The sequence below is a fragment of the Python bivittatus genome, unplaced genomic scaffold, assembly GCF_059951505.1.
Source record: "Python bivittatus isolate LINGU-HERP-01145 unplaced genomic scaffold, Pbiv_v1 ctg000840_np1212, whole genome shotgun sequence".
NCBI classification, from domain to species: Eukaryota; Metazoa; Chordata; class Lepidosauria; order Squamata; family Pythonidae; genus Python; species Python bivittatus.
Genome location: NW_028277113.1, coordinates 24,404,829 through 24,425,104, shown reverse-complemented (window position 1 = coordinate 24,425,104; position 20,276 = coordinate 24,404,829). Strand labels below are relative to the sequence as shown.

The window sequence follows — 20,276 nt, the reverse complement described above, 5'->3', positions numbered from 1 at the left end:
TGATTCTATCTGTGAGTTGTATCTACAGTGCTTTTAATCTGATACATTTCCCTCATCTCTATGAAAACTCTGTCATATGTTCTAGAGTATTACTGAAATAGTTATTTTTTCCATTAGTAAATATTTTTCAGATTTTGTTTCACCAGCTTGGTATAATTGATCTGAAATGAAACTATGCATAAGAATCCACAAATCTCAAGAGGAAAACAAATTGTATTCCCATTGCATATCTCTTTCTAATGCTCTAAAACAGTGTTTTTCAAACTTGGCAACTTTAAGATGTATGCACTTCAACTCCCAGAATTCCCCAGCATGCTGTAACACTGATATCAAGACATATTCTACTAATTACTGTTATATTTGATGTCTTTGTTGGTTAGCTTACATTTTTGAAAGAAAATTCAAGATGGGCATCATAGTTAGTGACTTGTACAGTACAGTATATGAAGTTCTGAAAACAGAAATAGAATTCCCCCTTTTTAATAATTAATTAATTAATTAATTGAGGGTTTAAAGCAGCTTGACCTTCAAAATATCTTTTTCTGCTGTTTGCTCTATTTGTTTTCTTTGGTCCTTCCCTAAACTAGTATGCTGCAGTGTTGACTAACTGTAAGTCCCTGCCTTTCCTAGCACCAAGAACAAAGCTGGCTGAAGAGGTTAGGATATGTCCACTAATACATGCCCCATCCTTTCCTATTTCATAGCTTCTGTGGCTGATATCTCAGGCAAGAATTAACCATAATTAATGTGTGGTGTTTTAATTCAGAAGAAATTATGGGTAAAATCATACAGTTGTTACAGATGCTTCTTAATGTTATGTACCATTCCCCTAACAACAAAAGTACTTTTCTATTATTCTATGACCCAGGGTACTTTGGTCCTAAAGGAAAGTTGTGCTACCCTCACAAGAGACCCATGAATTTGTGTTCATGGCTTCTGTGCTGTCCCAGATTTAAAAATGGCAGCAAGCACAAGAGATCTGAGGAGGAGAGATCTGCCACATTCTAGGAAATTATGGTGGAACTATGCTATTTTCAAGGGAAGTATTTAGAAGGCTGACAGACTTTTCTGAGTATGCAGAAAACATCCTTGGTTATTTATTTTCTGCAAGCTTGGAAAGCGGTAGAGTTACATACATTTAGAAACAGAACGAGAATAGTTCTTATCATGATGTCATGAGATAACAGAGTCTGATATTTATTTTCTACTCCAAAGTCAATTTACATCAGTGATGAGGAAAAACAGCACATTTTGGTTGTATATTTTTTTCAAACTTTATTTATGTGAAGTTCACCTATCACAATAAATAAAGAGATTGCATTACATCTTGGGTGAATCAAATTTTACTTCCAGAAAATGAATCTGAGCAGGTGAAATGAAACAAAGGAGGCAGAGAGAAGAGATTTGGGTTTTGTTTTTATTTTGGTTTTTTTCCCCCTCCCTTTGACTGCACAAGATGGGGAAAGCAGTACAACAGTTATAGGAAACAATCATTCAGAGTAGAGGTGATAGAGGCAGTACTGCTTGCTTTGGATACTCGACCAGCAGCAGATCAACAGGAGTTTCCCTCTAGGGAACTATGTCTGTTTGAAGAGCAGCTGAAGGAACTGACATAAAAGGCCCGTTGAAAAAAGTACCATCTGCGTGTAAGATTGACAGGTAGCCTAAAGGGTGTGTTACTTTCCTTTCTGGTTCCAACAAAGTTAGGAGTCTCTTTTCATCTCATTACAGTGTGCACAATCTAGGGCCTTTCATAAGTTCCAGCTATATATTTAAATTATTGAGCATATTTTGTACATTTCTGAAATGATAGAAAAAAATCATTTAATTCTATTTTGATCATTTAAAAAGGCCTGCCATTGATATAGCTATAATGTAAAATATTTGACAGGAAACAAAATGTAATAAAAGAGTTCCTAAATTAATCCCCAACCCAGGGCCAATAAAATTTTAAATAATAAATAGGTCTGATATCTACTGTGAACATTTCACAACAATTTTGAAATATTTTAAGTAGCTGTATAAACCCATTTAGACTGATTAGACCATTTTAGTCTTTTTTTTTTTTTAAGTAAAATATTTAGGGTTAAATTAAACAATAAGACTTTAGGGCTTTTTCTACCAAAAAAAGAAAAGAAAAAAGAAAAAAAATACAGTTTTTCTAATAGGATCTGCTATTTGTTTATCTTTAATGAATCCAGATTGATCCCAATTAATAGAAGTTGCAGTGAATTTACTTAGTCTCTTGGCCAAGCAAGGTATAAAAATCTTTTCCTCTTAATTTAAAAGTGCAGTGGGTCAGTGGGATTCAACTAACTCTTTGTCTGCTAGGCTTTGGGATCATAACTAACCAGATTTGATGCCATGAATCAGGAATGTGATTATCCTGCAGTGCAGAATTAAACAGAATATAAATAATGGACAATTAGTTCTGATTTTTTATATATATATAAACAGTTGCAATAATATCATCACTCCAGGGGACTTACTTAATTTAATTTAATTTAAAATATTCAATTACTTGTTCTGTTCACTCTGTGGAAGATGATTTGTTGAGATTCATTCTATAGGCTTCTGATTTTGTGATTTTATCAGAGCCTGATTTTGTGATTTTATCAGAGCCTTAAAAAATAATTTAGATCTACTAGTTAGATCTACTAAATAAAGTACAAATATTCATTTCTAACTGCAGAATCCTTTTTACATGACCCCAATCCCCAATCCTTTTTACATGACTTAATTTTGATCTGTAAAAAATTATGTTCTGATTTATTAGATAATAATGTTATTACCTTATTGTCATCCTTATGTATTTTATTCAGGAACTCTCATCTTGGAGGGGGGGAGTTATTTTAATCCTCAGAGACCACTAACTCTTCTTTTCTGGACCAGTTTTTCATTAATGTCTTTAGAGCCTAAATAAGACCATTTTAGTGTTAGAATCATGATAATACCTTAAATACATTTGAGCCAAGGCAGAACATGTTTTGGGGAATATTTTCTAACCCCTTTATCAGCAATAACCGTATGTTCATGTCTATGTGTACACTAACAAGTATGGGGCAGCCTGCGTATGAGTCACATGACCAAGAGAGATAGGGAGGGGTCTTAAAGCAGAACAGTCACCAACATTCCAAGCCCCTGCTCAACTGTGTCTCCCATTACGAAGCCTTGGGATAATTTTTTGTATCTTTTTCCCACCCCTGCAACCTGATCTGGCCCTTTTTTGAATTCAATCTTCAGTCAGGCATCTTCCCTGACTCCAATTTTTCTCCAGTCCTATTAAGTATTCGGAAGGTTATCATGCTGAAAGACAGATCAACAAGAGCCCTTCTCATCATCACAGAGTTCACAGAAATGCAAATTTCAAATTTTACCTTACTTTACCTTTGGTTTCCAGGTCAGTGCAAATATAAATTGTTTAGAAATAAATCTAAGAGCAAAAATAAGTTACCCATACTTTATAAGATACTTATATCAATTAAAGATAGTATTTAATGCAGCATTTAGGTATGCTTCCTTGAGTTGTACAGAATGTTGTACCAAGAGAAACTGAATATATGCAGCATGTTTTATATGCTGTCTCAGTGCTGAGCTGGGCCACTGTGCCCAGCCAGCCAGAGGAATATTCCCATCTCTGATGAAGTCTTAAAGCAGCAATGTGCTCTCATGGCCCATGGAGGAGGCATTAATAGCTTGAGCTTTATTGCTTCTTTTGAAGTGGAACATTTCTCCTATGTATCTCAATCATTTACCTTCTCAATTATTTGATTATCTATTTGCTGAATATTAATGTTGATATTGCTAGAAAACTAGTTTTCTTATGATTCATTACCAACTGTGTCTCCTTTCAGTACTGGACCAGAACCTAAGCATTCTCCTGAGACCAAGCTGGGTCAGCAACAGGGTTGCAGCATTCTCTGAATAAAGTTGATATAATAGTTGTTTGTCTGCCATCACTGGGGCCTAACTCTTCTAGACATTTGACCTGGAAATTTATAATAAATGTTAAACAAAAGGGGCAAGGGTACAACCTTACTTCACAGATTTCACTGCCTAGTGGGTTGTGCAACCAAAATCTAATAAGTATTGGATCCCACTCTTGGTTTTCTGGAAGTAGTAAAAATTTAGAGGTAATGAAATATGACACCATTGGATAGTCCAGTGTGGTATTAAAATCACAAATACTTATAATTTATTCTAAATTTATATAGTAAACAAATGCAGCTTATTTTTAGAATTATTTTAGAACTCCTAATCCCTTCCACTCTTACATAGACAAAGCTTTGAATTTGATGTGTTTGCAATTTACATTTTGAGGGGATGGTAGCAAAGGTCAGTTTCTTCAGCTTTTCCTTTATCTAATCTCTACAAAAGTATTTGTTCTCTTATTTAGCCTGCTAGTACAGAACAGTTAACTACTTAAATGTTCATATTTATAATGAAAATTTGTTTGTTTTACACTTGGGAAACCAACGTGCTGAAAGAGTGAATTTACATATGTCTTGTTCCAAGCTGCCATTTGGACATGCACCCCATCAGTTTTTTTCATTAACTGAACAGTTTTCTCAAGTACTGATGCACAGTTCCTGCTCCTATCCTACAGGCTTTTGCTACTTTATAACAGCCAGCATTGGACATCTGTCACGCATACTGCATGTCATAACAAATAGATCATAAAAAATTCTTGCAAAGCTACAAACGTGAAAAAGCTGAAACTATTGTTACTACAGTGCACTAGCTCATAACTCCAATACTGTCAATATTAATTCCAACCATATTTTCCTTATGAAACATTGAGATGTCAGGAGAGGTGGAAGTAGATGAATGCCAATGTTTCTAGGTGCTTTTTTTTTTTTTTTTAAATGGAGGCTTGGTTTCAGTACCTGTTACTGCCGTTGATTCTTGCACAGGGAAAATGTGCAGCTATTTCTGATTGCATGGCATTTGTAATGCAAGCTGATATTTAGGCTGTCTACAAATCAAAGAATCATAGAGTTGGAAGGGGCCATTTATGCCATCAAGTCCAACCCCCTGCTCAGGAGAGGAATCCAAATTAAAGCATCCCAGGCAAATAGCTGTCCAGTGTCTGCTTGAACACATCAAAAGAAGGGAAACCCACCACCTCTCTGGGTAATTGGCTCTACTAGCATACTGCTCTTACTGTTTAGAAAGATTTTGTTACATTTACTCAGAATGTGCCTTACTATAACTTCAATCCATTGTTACATGGCCTGAACTTTTGGGTTGATAAAGGGTTGGTTTTCCATGTGACATCCTTTCAGGTATTTGAAAAGTGCAATCATATCCATCATCAATCTTTTTAGGGCAAAAGATTCCCAATTCACTCAAGCCTATACATATACATATATAGTGTATACTCACTATACATTTACTGAAGGAAAGAAATTAAAGATAAAGACATGCATCATTATAAAAGTAATGTTTCAGTTTCAGTTTCTTGCTCATTGTTGTTGCCAGTTCCTGATCCTGTTCCAGTTTGTCTGAATCCTTCTTAAGTGTATAGTCTTAACCTTTATAATATCCTTGTTTTCCTCTGCCTCTACAAGAATGCTGGTAATTCTTTATGAAAAAACAGGAGAACTTCTGATTAATTGCTCAAAATGAATACCAGTTCTAACATTTCAGGTGTATCATAAACAATTAGTGCTTATCCTCTGATTCTCTTAAAATAAGGCACACAAGTTCCTTTTTTCTGATCCTGGAGGGTTTTCAAGACCATGGGTATCTGTAGTGAACTTAGGTACCAACCTTTAGAAACTTATGTGTGATGTTATGATGCAATTACAAAAGAAGTACAGTTTACATCAAAACATTGTAATGCACATTTTCACCCCACCCCCACCCCAAACACCCATATCTAAAGGTACAAGATACAATGCTTTGTGGGAGAAATGGGAAAATCTAGTCACTAACCTTCCTTTAGGCACAACTGTATAAACACAATAAACATTTCAGAGCAGTCTCAGCACATAAGAGAAATAATTTCTTAAAGGGCCAAAGTATACATTTACTGAAGGAAAGAAATTAAAGATAATGACATGCATCATTATAAAAGTAAGTAAATAAAAACAGTAAAAACATAAACCGCTAGTATCCATGATCTTATGAAAGTTCAAGAAGTTCACCTGGTGTTTAACATACAGACCAAGCAGGACAAGGCAAAGAAAATTATCTCTATATCCTTGTCATGGATGAATCACTAGTAGGGGGAGATTGAGGTATTATAGCATGCTGTCCTCTGCAGAGTCAGGGATCAAATCAGGCTGATCTGCCCCAGAGGGTGATGGTTCTGCTTAGATTTCAGGAAGCTCTAGAGGTATTTTCTCAAACTTACCTGGTTTTCTAGCAACCATCTGTTTGAGATATAGAACAAAATCTGCATGGAACTTGTAATGGTGATTTCTGCCTGACCTTATCCCAGGGTGCCTATTGGAGCCTGCTGGAACACCAAACAGTATAAAATAGTATAGCAAGAGGGCAGGCAATTTGAGTAACTGTGGTCCAGATCTAGGATTGAATCAGGATCTGGTGGAGGCAGCATTATATAACCTATGCCATGGTGATCTAGGAGGCAAAGAAATGGATTTCCTGTCTGATTGCATCAACACAGACCTGGTCAGTGGAACTCTTCTGGGCTGTTGGGCAGATGACATGGCCTTTCATGATCTCTGCTAGTACTTTACTATAATGTTTTTGTGAACACTTTGCAGCTCTAAGGCAGGCTTCATGTCACTATACTTAGGGTGTCCAATGTGTACTGCATTATAACATTTGACCTTGGTTGCTTATCTCTTGAGGAAGTGAATAAGTTTCTTGGATCTCTTCATGCCACTGTTTCTCTGTTAGATGCCTTCCTGATTTGGTTTATAAAGACCTCTAAGGATTTCATTCTGCCTATGATTTCTGATAATTACTGATACCTATCTTTGGCATGTGGCCTTCCCTGCTATCTTAAAAGAGTCAAATGAGGCCCCAGTTTAAGAAGTCATCTTTAGAACCAACTGATTTTAATAGCTACCAGGCCATTAAAAAAAAAAAAAGAAAATAGCTAATCAGGTTGAGAGAGTGATAGTGTTCTTAGAGGAAAAAGGTTATCTAGACCCTTTTCAGTCTAGTTTTTGGCCTGGATGGCACAAGGACAGACATTGTTGCACTGAGAAAGGAAACATAATCCAGTTGATACTTTTAATTATGTCTAGTTAGATCTCAGTACTAAAATAAGCTATTATAACACAATAAATTTACTGGGGATTCTTGGTTCAATAGCATATGTGAAATTCTATTTGGATCCATTATTAATTATAATAAAGATGGTAGATATATTTTTTGAAAATCCTTTACCATATACAGGTGAAACTCGAAAAATTAGAATATCGTGCAAATGTTCATTTATGTCAGTAAGGCAACTCAAAAGGTGAAACCAATATATGAGATAGACGCATTACATGCAAAGCGAGATATGTCAAGCCTTACTTTGGTATAATTGTGATGATTATGGCGTACAGCTTATGAAAACCCCAAATTCACAATCTCAGAAAATTAGAATAGTGTGAAAAGGTTCAATATTCCAGGCTCAAAGTGTCCCACTCTAATCAGCTAATGAATCCATAACACCTGCAAAGGGTTCCTGAGCCTTTAAATGGTCTCTCAGGCTGGTTCAGTAGGAATCACAAGCATGGGAAAGACTGCTGACCTGACAGTTGTGCAGAAAACCATCATTGACACCCTCCATAAGGAGGGAAAGCCCCAAAAGGTAATTGCAAAAGAAGTTGGATGTTCCCAAAGTGCTGTATCAAAGCACATCAATAGAAGGTTATGTGGAAGGGAAAAGTGTGGTAGAAAAAGGTGCACAAGCAGCAGGGATGACCGCAGCCTGGAGAGGATTGTCAGGAAAAGGCCATTCAAAAGTGTTGGGGACTTTTACAAGGAGTGGACTGAGGCTGGAGTTAGTGCATCAAGAGCCACCACACACAGACGGATCCTGGACATGGGCTTCAAATGTCGTATTCCTTTTGTCAAGCCGCTCCTGAACAACAAACAACGTCAGAAGCGTCTTACCTGGGCTACAGAAAAAAAGAATTGGTCTGTTGCCCAGTGGTCCAAAGTCCTCTTTTCTGATGAGAGCAACTTTTGCATCTCATTTGGGAACCAAGGACCCAGAGTCTGGAGGAAGAATGGAGAGGCACACAATGCACGATGCTTGAAGTCCGGTGTGAAGTTTCCACAGTCTGTGTTGATTTGGGGAGCCATGTCCACTGTGCTTCATTAAGTCCAGGGTCAACGCAGCCATCTACCAGGAGATTCTGCAGTACTTCATGCTTCCTTCCGCAGACGAGCTTTATGGGGATGCTGACTTCATTTTCCAGCAGGACTTGGCACCTGCCCACACTGCCAAAAGTACCAAAACCTGGTTCAATGACCATGGGATTACTGTGCTTGATTGGCCAGCAAACTCGCCTGACCTGAACCCCATAGAGAATCTATGGGGCATTGCCAAGAGAAAGATGAGGGACATGAGACCGAACAATGCAGCGGAGCTGAAGGCCGCTATTGAAGCATCCTGGTCTTCCATAACACCTCAGCAGTGCCACAAGCTGATAGCATCCATGCCACACCACATTGTGGCAGTCATTGCTGCAAAAGGGGCCCAAACCAAGTACTGAGTACATATGCATGCTTATACTTTGCAGAGGTCCGATATTGTTTTATTTCCAATCCTTGTGTTATTGATGTCATGTAATATTCTAATTTTCTGAGATTGTGAATTTGGGGTTTTCATAAGCTGTATGCCATAATCATCACAATTATACCAAAGTAAGGCTTGACATACCTCGCTTTGCATGTAATGCGTCTATCTCATATATTGGTTTCACCTTTTGAGTTGCCTTACTGACATAAATGAAAATTTGCACAATATTCTAATTTTTCGAGTTTCACCTGTACTATATAGCAGACATCTATGACAGAAGGTAAGTGTAGAAAATAGTCTAAGATTGCTATCAATTTTATTTGGTCACCACAGAGAGAATAGTATATTTATGTTTGACTGACTGACTTCTTGTAGATATTTTCTAATTTTAAGTAAGACCTATGTAAAATGTCCAGGACGCTCAAACTCCTTACTTTTGGGCGCTGCCCTAAGTCTTGCCTTTTCTTATGTTTATTTTTTCTGGTTTTTCCCCTTATAAGTACTTCGGTAATTTTTTTGAACATTTGTTTAATCAAGTTTAGATTCTTCGCAGGAAACGCTTACAGCAAAGAAAAAACACAAGCTGACTTCTAACAAAGATGCACTACTTCTCTTGAGGGACCCACCAGATTTTCTGGAGTACATTGAAGACCACAGACCATGTAGCCAGAACCTAAATAGACAAGACCACTTTTTATTTTGTACTGTAAAACCAAAAAAACTATAATTCAGAAATTTTATGTGTGTACAAGTTCACCAAGTGGCTTTAACAGAACATAATGCATTTGCTTTGAGATACACTTTGTGAACAGAAATATATTTGCTATATACTGAATGTCTGGGGTATGCATCTAACTACACAATAACCCATAGGTGCAAGCCTCATATGTCTGAAACAAAGAGAAGGTGCATACTTCAGTAAGTGCTGAGCAAGAGAGCAAGAAAATAGGACTGTTCCTAATACCTTCATCAGCCTGTTGAACTTACTGATGAAATAGTTTTGGGCCGTGCCACAGACAGAAGGCCTTGCGCCTTGTACCATTTTTCCAAAGTATTGTATAGTGCCACTGTGCCCTTTGTTTCATGTTCGTCACTGCAAACCCTCTCTTTCTTCTGCTGTTTCTGGCAGAATCGTAATAAAAAATGCAGCATACAATCAGTTTTTTATGAATTCTGGATATGGTTTTGCATACTATTTCTGTGGTCTATTTACCTGCAGTGACAGCATAATATTCCTGCCACATTATTGCACCAGGTTCAGTGGAAGGCAATTGATGTTCCCAATTCCAAATATTTTTTTAACAGATCTGCAGATTTTTGAATTATCTAAGTGATTCTTTTACTCAGAAAATGTGAGAAGATTAGGATTCCTTCAAAGGGATAAAAAAAAAAGCTTTTTAAAAAAATATATTCACATGTATTTTCAGTTATACTAAAACCTTTCTTGAAGTGTGCTTTATTGAAACAGGCTAGTCAGTATCAGTTATATAATGGGAATTTACTCTTAAGCCTAATTTACTCATAAGCCTAATTGTATTGTTTTATAACAATATTTCAATTCAGTATCTTAGCAGGGATGTATAATATGACTTTATTATTCCACCCCCACCCTCCGCACATTTTAGGTCCAACTGTGCTGAAAATATCCGCAAGCATATCCTGCACACAGGTAAACATGAAGGCGTAAAGATGTACAACTGCCCTAAATGTGAATATGGAACCAATATCCCAGTGGAATTTCGCAATCACTTGAAAGAACTACATCCTGACATTGAGAACCCTGACTTAGCTTACCTGCATGCTGGTAAGGACATCTTTATACTCATTTTCCCAAGTGGAGGCACTTACATGATTGTGGAACAAAAGCCACTTTATAGCATAAGAGGCAGTTTTAAACTCAGTCCAGGCACTTTCAGTATCTCATTCATGCTTCTGTGCAACTCACAGTAGTTTTATTTGTGTGTGTTTGCAAGACTTAATTTAATCTAAGAGATTGCCCCAAATGTGTTGCCCAGCCAAGTCTGAGTTCTCTAAAGTTTGATGAATAGCAATACTGTAAAGGGAAAGACTTCTGATATTGCAATCTGAATTAAAAAATAGGTCTTTTAGCGGAATGCTATACAAAGTATTACACATGACACCTAAGGCTAGATAATTGATGTAATTTTATTTCTGAAGTGGCAGTCTGCAGTCTTCCAGACACTTCTGGACTGTAGCTTCCATCTTCCTCTAGTATTTCCCACATTGGCTAGAGCTGCATGGAGGTTTCAGATATCTAGAGGCCTGTACAAGCAGCCCCTGATGATGCCTGAAAGTAGAAAGAGGTCCAAATCAGTACTGCCTCCTTCACAAAGATTATTAGAAAAGATACATTGTTCTTCTGTATATTCCTTAGCTCACTTGTATTAGTTCTATACATACAGAGAGCAATATAGAATCAGCTATACAGTATGTTGAGGTATAGGTGTATTAATAATTTAAAGAAAAATGTTCAAGAGGAATTCTTAAACTACAATTTTTTCCTCTGTGTAGAAAACGGTTGTATTATTCAGAATAATTGATTGTCAGTGATACAATCATCTAGGATTTTCTGTATTTGATAGACCACTATCATATGACAATTTTTTAAAAAATTTATAGACCGCTATATTTAATTGTGTGTTTATTTTCTGAACTACTTTGTTATCTGCTTTTAGAATAAAATTAATGCCATTTCATTCAAAATGTAATACAAAATAAATGTAGCATTGAAATACAGCTTTGTTGGCAACATTTCCACAGGGCTCTTGGCTTCTGGGATCTCAAATTCATGGTTAGGTAGATCAGTTAATCATTGCTTGAGTAAGTCAGAACTTTATCATTTCTATTTTACTTCTGAGTTAAAGGCATATCTTCATTATAATTGTAGCTAGCATATTGTTCCTAGCAAACTCTGATAAATTTTAAGAAAACATTTTACTAAGCAGACCCTGTTAAGGTCACAACTCATTTTTGCCATACCTCAGTATCTCTTCTTTGCCTGAATGAAACAAGGCTTCAAAGGCAAGTTAGTCTATGATTACATCATCAAAATGGGACAAACAGTGATCCTATCAGTTGTTAACAGCTGCAATATTCATGAATGGAATCCTGAAAGTTCAAGTAGTTAACTCTAAATAAAATTGTGATCTTTATCCTTCTTGACAGAAGCATTCATCAAAATATTAAGGGGGATGGGAAATGATTGCTAAAAGTTATACTGTGATCTATTATATGATTTTTATCAAAGTTTGACTGTGTTACCAAGTGAGACTGAAGCTGTTGAATTTCAAGTGAGGATATAAAATTTCATCACTTAAATAATACTTATTTCAAAGATTTTTTTTCCTAAAAATCATTTGTATACTCACTAGCTTTGGATACATGAAAATAATTATAAAGTTTGCTTCTCTACTACATTTCAACCTTTTCTGATAATAATTTCACTGACAATTTTAAGTTCAGCATAAAGCCCTAGATACTTTGAACAATGATTTTCATTTATTTTCAACAGAAAACTAACAACTAAAAAAATTAAGAAGCTTGTCATTGTTAGAGAAGATATTAGAAAGAGTTATTCCTTGCTGAAATAAGAGAATGTTACTTGGATTCCATAAAACTAGTACAGTATTATTTTTTTAAAATGCTGGTACACATTATATAGAAAATAGTAAGCAGTTCCGCTTCAGACAGATTCATTCTAGTAATAGCCATTAGCGTCAGTCTTTCAATTGCATGTCAGGTTGATTGGCAGAGATTTTTCCTCTCATGTACATAATAGTAATTTTAGTGTGTGCTTGAAATAAAAACCTTACATAAATGTTTTTCTAACTCTAAAAAGGATGCTAGCATGCAGTCTCTATAGATTACCTTACCCATGCTTTCCTAGTAAATTAAGGAGCATAAAGATAATTATTTTCATCTTCATATAAGGATGTTGAGGATGTCATATAAGCAGACATTTCTAGTTCTGCACCTGGTAGTAACATCCCTGTGGTAGCCACCTGCAGTATTCAACTTTTAAACTAGAAAACAGGGAGGAATTAATATAGACTCCTCAACATAGTATATTGCTAGGACTTTTGTTGACAGTAAAGTAACATATCAGGATTAAACAGGTTTCATAAGTAGTTAATCAGTTATTCTGATAAGCCTTATTGATCATAGATAGTTCAACTGAGTGTAGGGCACTGGGCAGATGAGATCTGGAAATAGCAACTATCTCAGTATGTCTTTATGGGGTTTGGATACTTCATTTGATGAAAGGAGGTGAATGGATAGAGTAAGATAAACATTTTCATTAAAAAAAAATAGTTTGTAATTGCAGTGCAGTTTCAGTATAATGTGATAACTATGTAGCTACTGAAATCCATTGCAAGAAATATATAGACTCACAAGAACAGAGAGACTGCCGGCTGGATTTCTTCCTATTTATGCCTGCCACATTGTATTGTAATAAAATGTTTTTTACCGTGCCTGTAGCCCACAAAATAGTATCAGTAACCACATGTCCAGCTGATTGTGTGACTGCTGCCCCAAGTGCACATTGTCAGGAATAACTCCAAATGAACTCAGTCAATCTTATTTGCTAGTAAATATCCATGTAATTGCATATCTATTTCAAACCACTAAGAGACTTTAATAGCCAGTGGTATAAGTTTAATAAATAAATAATAAAATTAATCCCCCTCCCCTTCCAACAAAAACACATGCGCATATCTGTGCTACCAGTTTCAGATATGGCCTAAATGTTTATTAGTTCAAATAAAAAGTTCTCTGGCTGCAGCAGGACTAGGCAAGCAGAGGCTTCAGGGACCCCAAGTATCTGTTTTGTAGTCCTGGAATTCACCTTTAACCATAGTTGCCAAAAATTGATAGAAATATCTCCTACCATTGGAGGTGGGGAATACATTAAAAATAATAGTGTGTGGTTAAGAGCCAAGACCAACTTGATGGCACATAATCAATTTATAAAATAAAAAAAAAACACACATTTCTCCCCCAACTACTAAAAAAACTTAGAAAATTCTAACTCATCCCCTATTGTGACAACTTCAGCATGTCTATTTTGACTCTCAGCCTGTTTCAAAATGTTCAGAGCAGCCCCAGCTCATTAACAGTTTGCTACCTTGAGTGTTGTGTCTCTACTATGATACAAGTCTTAATTAAGGCTATTGCTGGCATGTGTGTAAGCATGAGTTGCTACAATACATCCCTGTCTGTTCTCTCTGTGTACTTGCTGGCTTCAGTCTTCATTCTGCAATGACTTATTGTCTCTTGTATCTAGTAGGAATGTTAGAGGAAGGGGACCTTACTGCTTGAAGAGATTTCCAGAAGTCTCAGTTTAGGATCAGCTGTACAGAGAAAATAGCACTTCTTTATCGCAATCGGTTCTGTTATTCACTTTAGGCATTATCACTAAAGTATCTCTTTCTTATTAGCAACTGGAACAAATGAGCCTTCCACAACAATTAATTCCATACTCCTGAATTGTACTTGACCATAGATGTTGATCAAGGTTCTTTGCTAAAGTTCGTAAGATGTATAGTATTGCTACATTACCAAAACCACATCTTGAACAGAGACAAAATGCACCCAAATTTAGTGTACAGAAATTAGTCATATTTACAAAAGGAAACAGAACCTGTAGCCAGCCCCATTGAATTTAAAATGTCTATATTTTGTCATATTCTACTGTAAATACTAGTATAAAATTTTGATATTAATTGATAACATATTTTATTATTTTTAAATCTCTTTTATATTTTCTAATTTAAGTTTCACTTCCAAAAATTTTCTTTTAAATTTTTCATTCTGTTATATTTACTATTTATTTAGTTAGTTCAATTTTGATGTTGTCTGACTCCAAAGTGACTCTTAATTATCTTTCACATGTCAAATATTCTTGGCATCCAAGCTAGGCTATATTTATACTTGTTCTGTTTAGATTTTATGGAATTAGTATCTGTTGTCTACCTTAAATAAATGTCATTTAAGGAAATTAAGAAGTATAAAGCAAAATGCTGATCCTCAGAATAAGCAGAGGGATAAAATGCTCCTACTGGAATCCATTTCTTAGGAAAGCCTATCAATATGGAAGCTATGTCTGTAATAATGGTACAGATGGCCTCTGAAATGGTCATTTGAGAGAAGAGGTTGACTGCCATTGTTAAAATTAAGAAAATGGCATTCATGGAAGCCTAATTTGTTGCTACTGATTTTCCTGTAAAAGATTTTGAGATTAAATGATGTCTCTTGTAAATTTTCCTCATTATGAACTAGTGAGAGTTTACAGTAAGCTTACAACATATTCATTAAGCTTAAAACCTCTTATTCAAAATGACAAAATAAAAAATTATAAAACATGCATATGCATACATTTGGGGCACTAATAGTACCACTAAGTAGGCAAATTTGTACAATGCAAGAAAAAAAAAATCTTACAATACAAAACATGTATCCCGTGTGTGTGGGTGTGTGTGTTCTATATACTAGCTGATGGAATTCATTCTCCCTCCCATTGCAAACCTCTGTTCAATCCCTACTGAATAGATTTGGGGGATGACTAGAGTCTGCAAGGAGGGGAATACAAGGGTAACTCCCCTTTTACAAGCATTCTTTATGTGTAATTGAATAGTGGCCTGTAGCAATAATGAAGAGGAATCTGAAAATATTCAACATGTATTACAGGCAAGATCACAAATCATTATTTTAGTAGGAATGATTATCTTTTTTCCTGACATACTATTTGAAGGAATGGTAGAATTAAAAATAACATAACTGGTGCTGTTATCTGTTATGCATCCTTTTCCAGCTCTTAGAATTTTAAGTACACAATTTTAATGCTTCTGGTACAGTTTTTTGGGTAGATCTACTTAAGTCATGTTGAAGCTACTACAAGGTTACTTGTTTGGTATAGTGACTGGTAATTTGCAGTCTCCTATATGCATCAAAACTGCAACTCAGCATTTCCAGGGTATTATGTCACCTGTAATTGTAGAAATGCAAAAATAAACATAAAACATTCTGTGTAGAATTGAAATTCTTGATAACACTAGCTTTATTTTTCATGTTGCAAACAGTTCTTAAAAGTGAGCCATCAATGATTGGACAAATCTCAGAATCAGGAGAAAATGGCTGAATATTGGAAGTTAGGAAGGAATTCAGTGTCCTGTATTGTTTCATGCCCATTCCTTTTGTAGGATTAATATACATTAAAAAAAATGCTTGTGCATTTTTCAAAGAGGCTGCAGTGTTCAGTCTATCATGTTCCCAAACTTGCCAGGCCTTAAATGTGTCCTGAAAAAATGTGTAAAATTGAAAATGAAACAAATTCACTTTTTCCATGCAACTGTGACTTAACAGAGCATTGAAACAGCTGGGCAACATGCCAGAAAGTCACCATGTTAGTCACCCCTGAGTTATTCATCTGAAAGCCATTTCAGTGTGAGACCTCTGCTAAATATACCTGATCATGATGTACAGTAAGGGGAACGTATTAGCTTTGTTCAAAATATGTATGCACCTAAATCTATTTCTACATTAATTTTAAAAGCAAGTGCTTAAACCCATTTTAGCTTTAACAACACAATTTCTGGAATTATTATAACACACATCCCAAAACAGGAACAGCATATTTCAAAGTAATATTTATCAATATTGCCCTTCAAGTTTCTGAGGAAACAAATGGAGGCCAAAAATCGAATGCTTCTGTAATTACTCGTGTAATTTCAGTTGATAACTAAAAGGTACCTCTTAATCATTTTGGGATCTTATTCTTTGCTTCATTTTAAAATGTATCACTATATATATTTCCCCTGTTCTAACATTAGTGATTCAAAAGATTGTATGAACTTTCTTAAACTGAACACTCTTACATTCCACTTACGCCTGTCCAAAGGATAGTGTTGGAGGAATGTATTTTGGTTAGAAATTTAATCACACATTTTACTATGTAATAGACTGATAAAAGAAAACAATATCCTGCAGATTCTTTCTTGCTGTAATAAATGTGTAAAAGAATGAGAATTTGGGTATATGCATATAATATACAGAATTACCTAGGTTTCCTGGGCAGAATTCTCTTAGTGAATTACTTGTGTAAACTACTGGTTGGATAATTGCACTCTGTGTGGTTTTAAAAAGGCCTGAAAACTTTAACAGGTCCAAAAATAAGGACATACCTAGGCAGTTAATGAGAGCTGGCTAATAAAATCACATTGTAATGTACATTAATTGCAAGTCCATTTCCCAGACCACTTAATTGTGCTGGTTTTTACCTTTAAATTCTACATGGCTGGGGACAGGTTACTGCCATCTAGGCCTTAAGATCATCATCCAGGGCCTCTCCAGGAGTCCCTGCCAAATGTGGCCAAATTTGGGACTGAAAGGGTGAAACTTTTTCACACTCTTTCCACAAAAAATCTGGTAGTACTCTTAAATCAAATGGTCTCTTTGGTGCCCATGAAGAACTTTAATTTTTTTTTTCCCGGGACATTCTTGGAATTATTTTAGATTTTGCATTTTGTTCTGCTGCTACTTTTATTTTTATTAAGTGCAGCATTATTTTAATCTCTGCTGTTTTTAATCTCTGCTGTTTTATTGTTATTGTGTATTTTGTGTTTTTAATTTATCTGTATACCATGCAGACAGTGTCAGTTACTAGGCATTAATATAAACAGGAAGAGTTACTATCTGTGAACCTTTGTGTGTATGTGGGTCTTTTTAAGTAGCTATAAATTTGTTAAGGATTTAAACATGTACACCCAGCCATGAATTGCATACTGTTTTAGAGATTGTCATGGGTCATATAATATTGTTGAAGCTAGCTCTGTGGATTTGTTATTCCCTGTGTTTCATAGTTACTCTGTTCTCTATTTCCCCTTTATTCTTCTAGATGTTAACTGGGAAGGATCTGTGGGAATATTTCATCACATCAGCATACAGTAAAACATAGCATTGCCACTCATATCTTGGCCCACACTCTTTAAAAGCTGTTTTGACCGCTGTCATTAGGGACCTATGCATTTGTTTAATATGTTTATGACTAGCATTGCATCTGTGCAAAAAGACTCTAATCCCATTATTGAGGTACAGATTTTCATTCCTCCAGTTTTCTCTGATTCTTGCTGAAATATCTTTCTTTGTAAGGACCTTTCAGCCTACCAATATGGAGTTGAATTCACATACTTGTGTTGTTGTTTTTTAAATGACAGCTTTTTTATAATTTCTTTCCTGCATGCACAGAACTGTGTTTCTTAAACCTGCCAAGGAGGTTCAAGCTGTGTAGATAACTCATATATAAAAGCAGCTAGTTCTATACAGATAACACATTCAAAATAGAATTGCAGTGTATTCAAATAAGTCAATCAACCATACTATTCTCTATGATAGTTTTGCTAAGCATGTTTTTCTTTTCCACAATCTGCAGTGAGCATCATCAATTATCACTGGGATTCCCTCACCCTAGCAGGCTGGATTTTTTGAAATAAGTTTCTTTTTTATAACTACGCACCCTTAGTTTTCCCCAGGTCCTCCTGATACCTGTATCTTGTATAGAAATGATATTGTCTTCTCCAGCATAAGAATTGTCTCTGGATTTTAGAACCACATGGAATAATAGGACTGTTGACATTTTGCCATAAAATCCAGTATTTTATAGGGAAATGCCCTTTATATTTTATTATATTTATTAGTTACATGTTACATCTGGATTTTGCTATGTAATTTTATATCACTGTTGGTGAGTTATGTGATCAGGACGGGAAAACATTGAAGCTGAACCTTCAGTTATCTGCCATAATAATATTGTTGAGCATCTTTAGGAGAACCTGTTCAAATCTACATAGAAATTGATGTCACAGTTGTGACAATATAAGAAGGTACCCAAAACTGCACATGAGGCTCGAACAGTAAGCCCTGCTGCATATAGGCTAGATCTTTTCTTATCTTCATGCATAAGAGCTAGCAGAACAGGACCAACTGTGGTTGGGAAAGATGATAGTATACCCTTTTTGTAAAAACGGTTCTGAACTGTACAATCTTTTAATAAGTATACAGTAACAACTCTAGTTCTATATAAGAAATCAGATGTATCAAATTTTCAGGCATAAGGAGCATACCCAAAGTTGGTTCTTTTTTAATGCACCATTGCAATTTTAACTTGGCTGCATTTTTTTCTTCTTTCTGGAATTTATCATACTCTAATTGGTGTTTAACTGAGTTTGCTCCAGTTCTAGAATTATAAATGCTTATACTATTTAGATGTTTGGATGAGAATGATCATACTTTTCCTTGTTTGCTGTTTTTATTTTCTTTGGTGAAGCCAGGCAAGAGCTAGAATGCAACTGTGCTTAGTGTGATAGACTCTTGAGTCAGTTTGCTAAGACAACCACCTTGTACCCTATAGTGTTTGAAGGCATATATTGGTGAATATATGTTAATTTCCTTTGCAGTTGCATTTAAAATCATGATGCAGCATTGATAACTTGATGGGAGAAAAAAAGACTGTGGCTTCAATTCAGAAAGCTTGGTGCTGCTGCTGCAAAACTAGAAATTGCTGAGGGAAACCTTGCCAAATGTCACATGTGAAAAGGCCTTGTTAAAAGGAAGTGATTAGTTAATTGTACCCTAGAAAAATAGAAAATACAACTTGAAAAGTTTGTAATCCCAAAGTAGAGAATATTGTAGCGTTCTAAGGAAAAATTTGATCGTTCCTGACACTGACCAACAGAATGAGCAGTTCTATTTGAATAATAATAGTAAAACAGTAGCTACTGAAAGAAATTACAAATGTAAACTTGTTCTATTCTTCAGTCAAATTTCAGAGAATATGATAATTAAGCTTTTAGCGTATTTGAGTTTAGCCTGGACTGACATAACATCATGCTTCTTAAAGCTGTTACTTATTTCCCTATAGATCGTTCTATGTCTAATGTTGACTTTTCAAATGAAATTTAAATATAATTTAATGGTGAAGTTTTAACATCTACAATTTGTTCTTTGTTATATATTATTTCTTAGTGCTGGAATTGCATAAGATTAAATAGGGAGAACCTCCTATGTTTAGTCACTTTTAACCCTTTTTCATATCACATTCTGTAATCCTGTTTTTGCTTTTGAAAAAAATGAGCCACTCATTCAGATTCTGTGCTTTAGTCTTCAACCATTTATGCAGTCTGTGATAAGGGAAGCAGGTACCATATGCTTCACAGTCATGTAACTGTCTTTACAGAAAGTAATGGGAGAAAACATAGCAAATAAAGGAGTCCTTAACATTGGCCAAGAATCCTTGGCTTAAATACTCTACAGAAGGGTTACTGTGTTTAGTCTATTGCTGCAAAAACAACTTAGTGTCGTGTGGCATCTAGAAGACCAACACATTTATTATGGCATAAGATTTTGCCGTATTCCCAGTGCTGAAAAGACATACAGCCATTTCATAGTATCATACAGGGAACTTATATTTTAGGTTATGATTGAGGATATAGAAGCTGAGAGAATGTTTCTTCTCTTTCTTTCTGTTGTACAAGGAGCAAGTAGAGTC

At 35.5% G+C, this 20,276-nt stretch overlaps 1 protein-coding gene across 1 annotated transcript in view; it reads left to right on the top strand.

Moving 5' to 3' along the window:
* The window catches only part of ZNF407 (zinc finger protein 407), a 388,214-nt gene that overhangs the window by 281,914 nt on the left and 86,024 nt on the right, over window positions 1-20,276 (top strand). Inside the window, exon 8 of the mRNA XM_088130851.1 lies at window positions 10,339-10,517. Coding sequence (XP_087986977.1) covers window positions 10,339-10,517 — 179 coding nt within the window. The remainder of the gene's footprint in view (window positions 1-10,338; window positions 10,518-20,276) is intronic.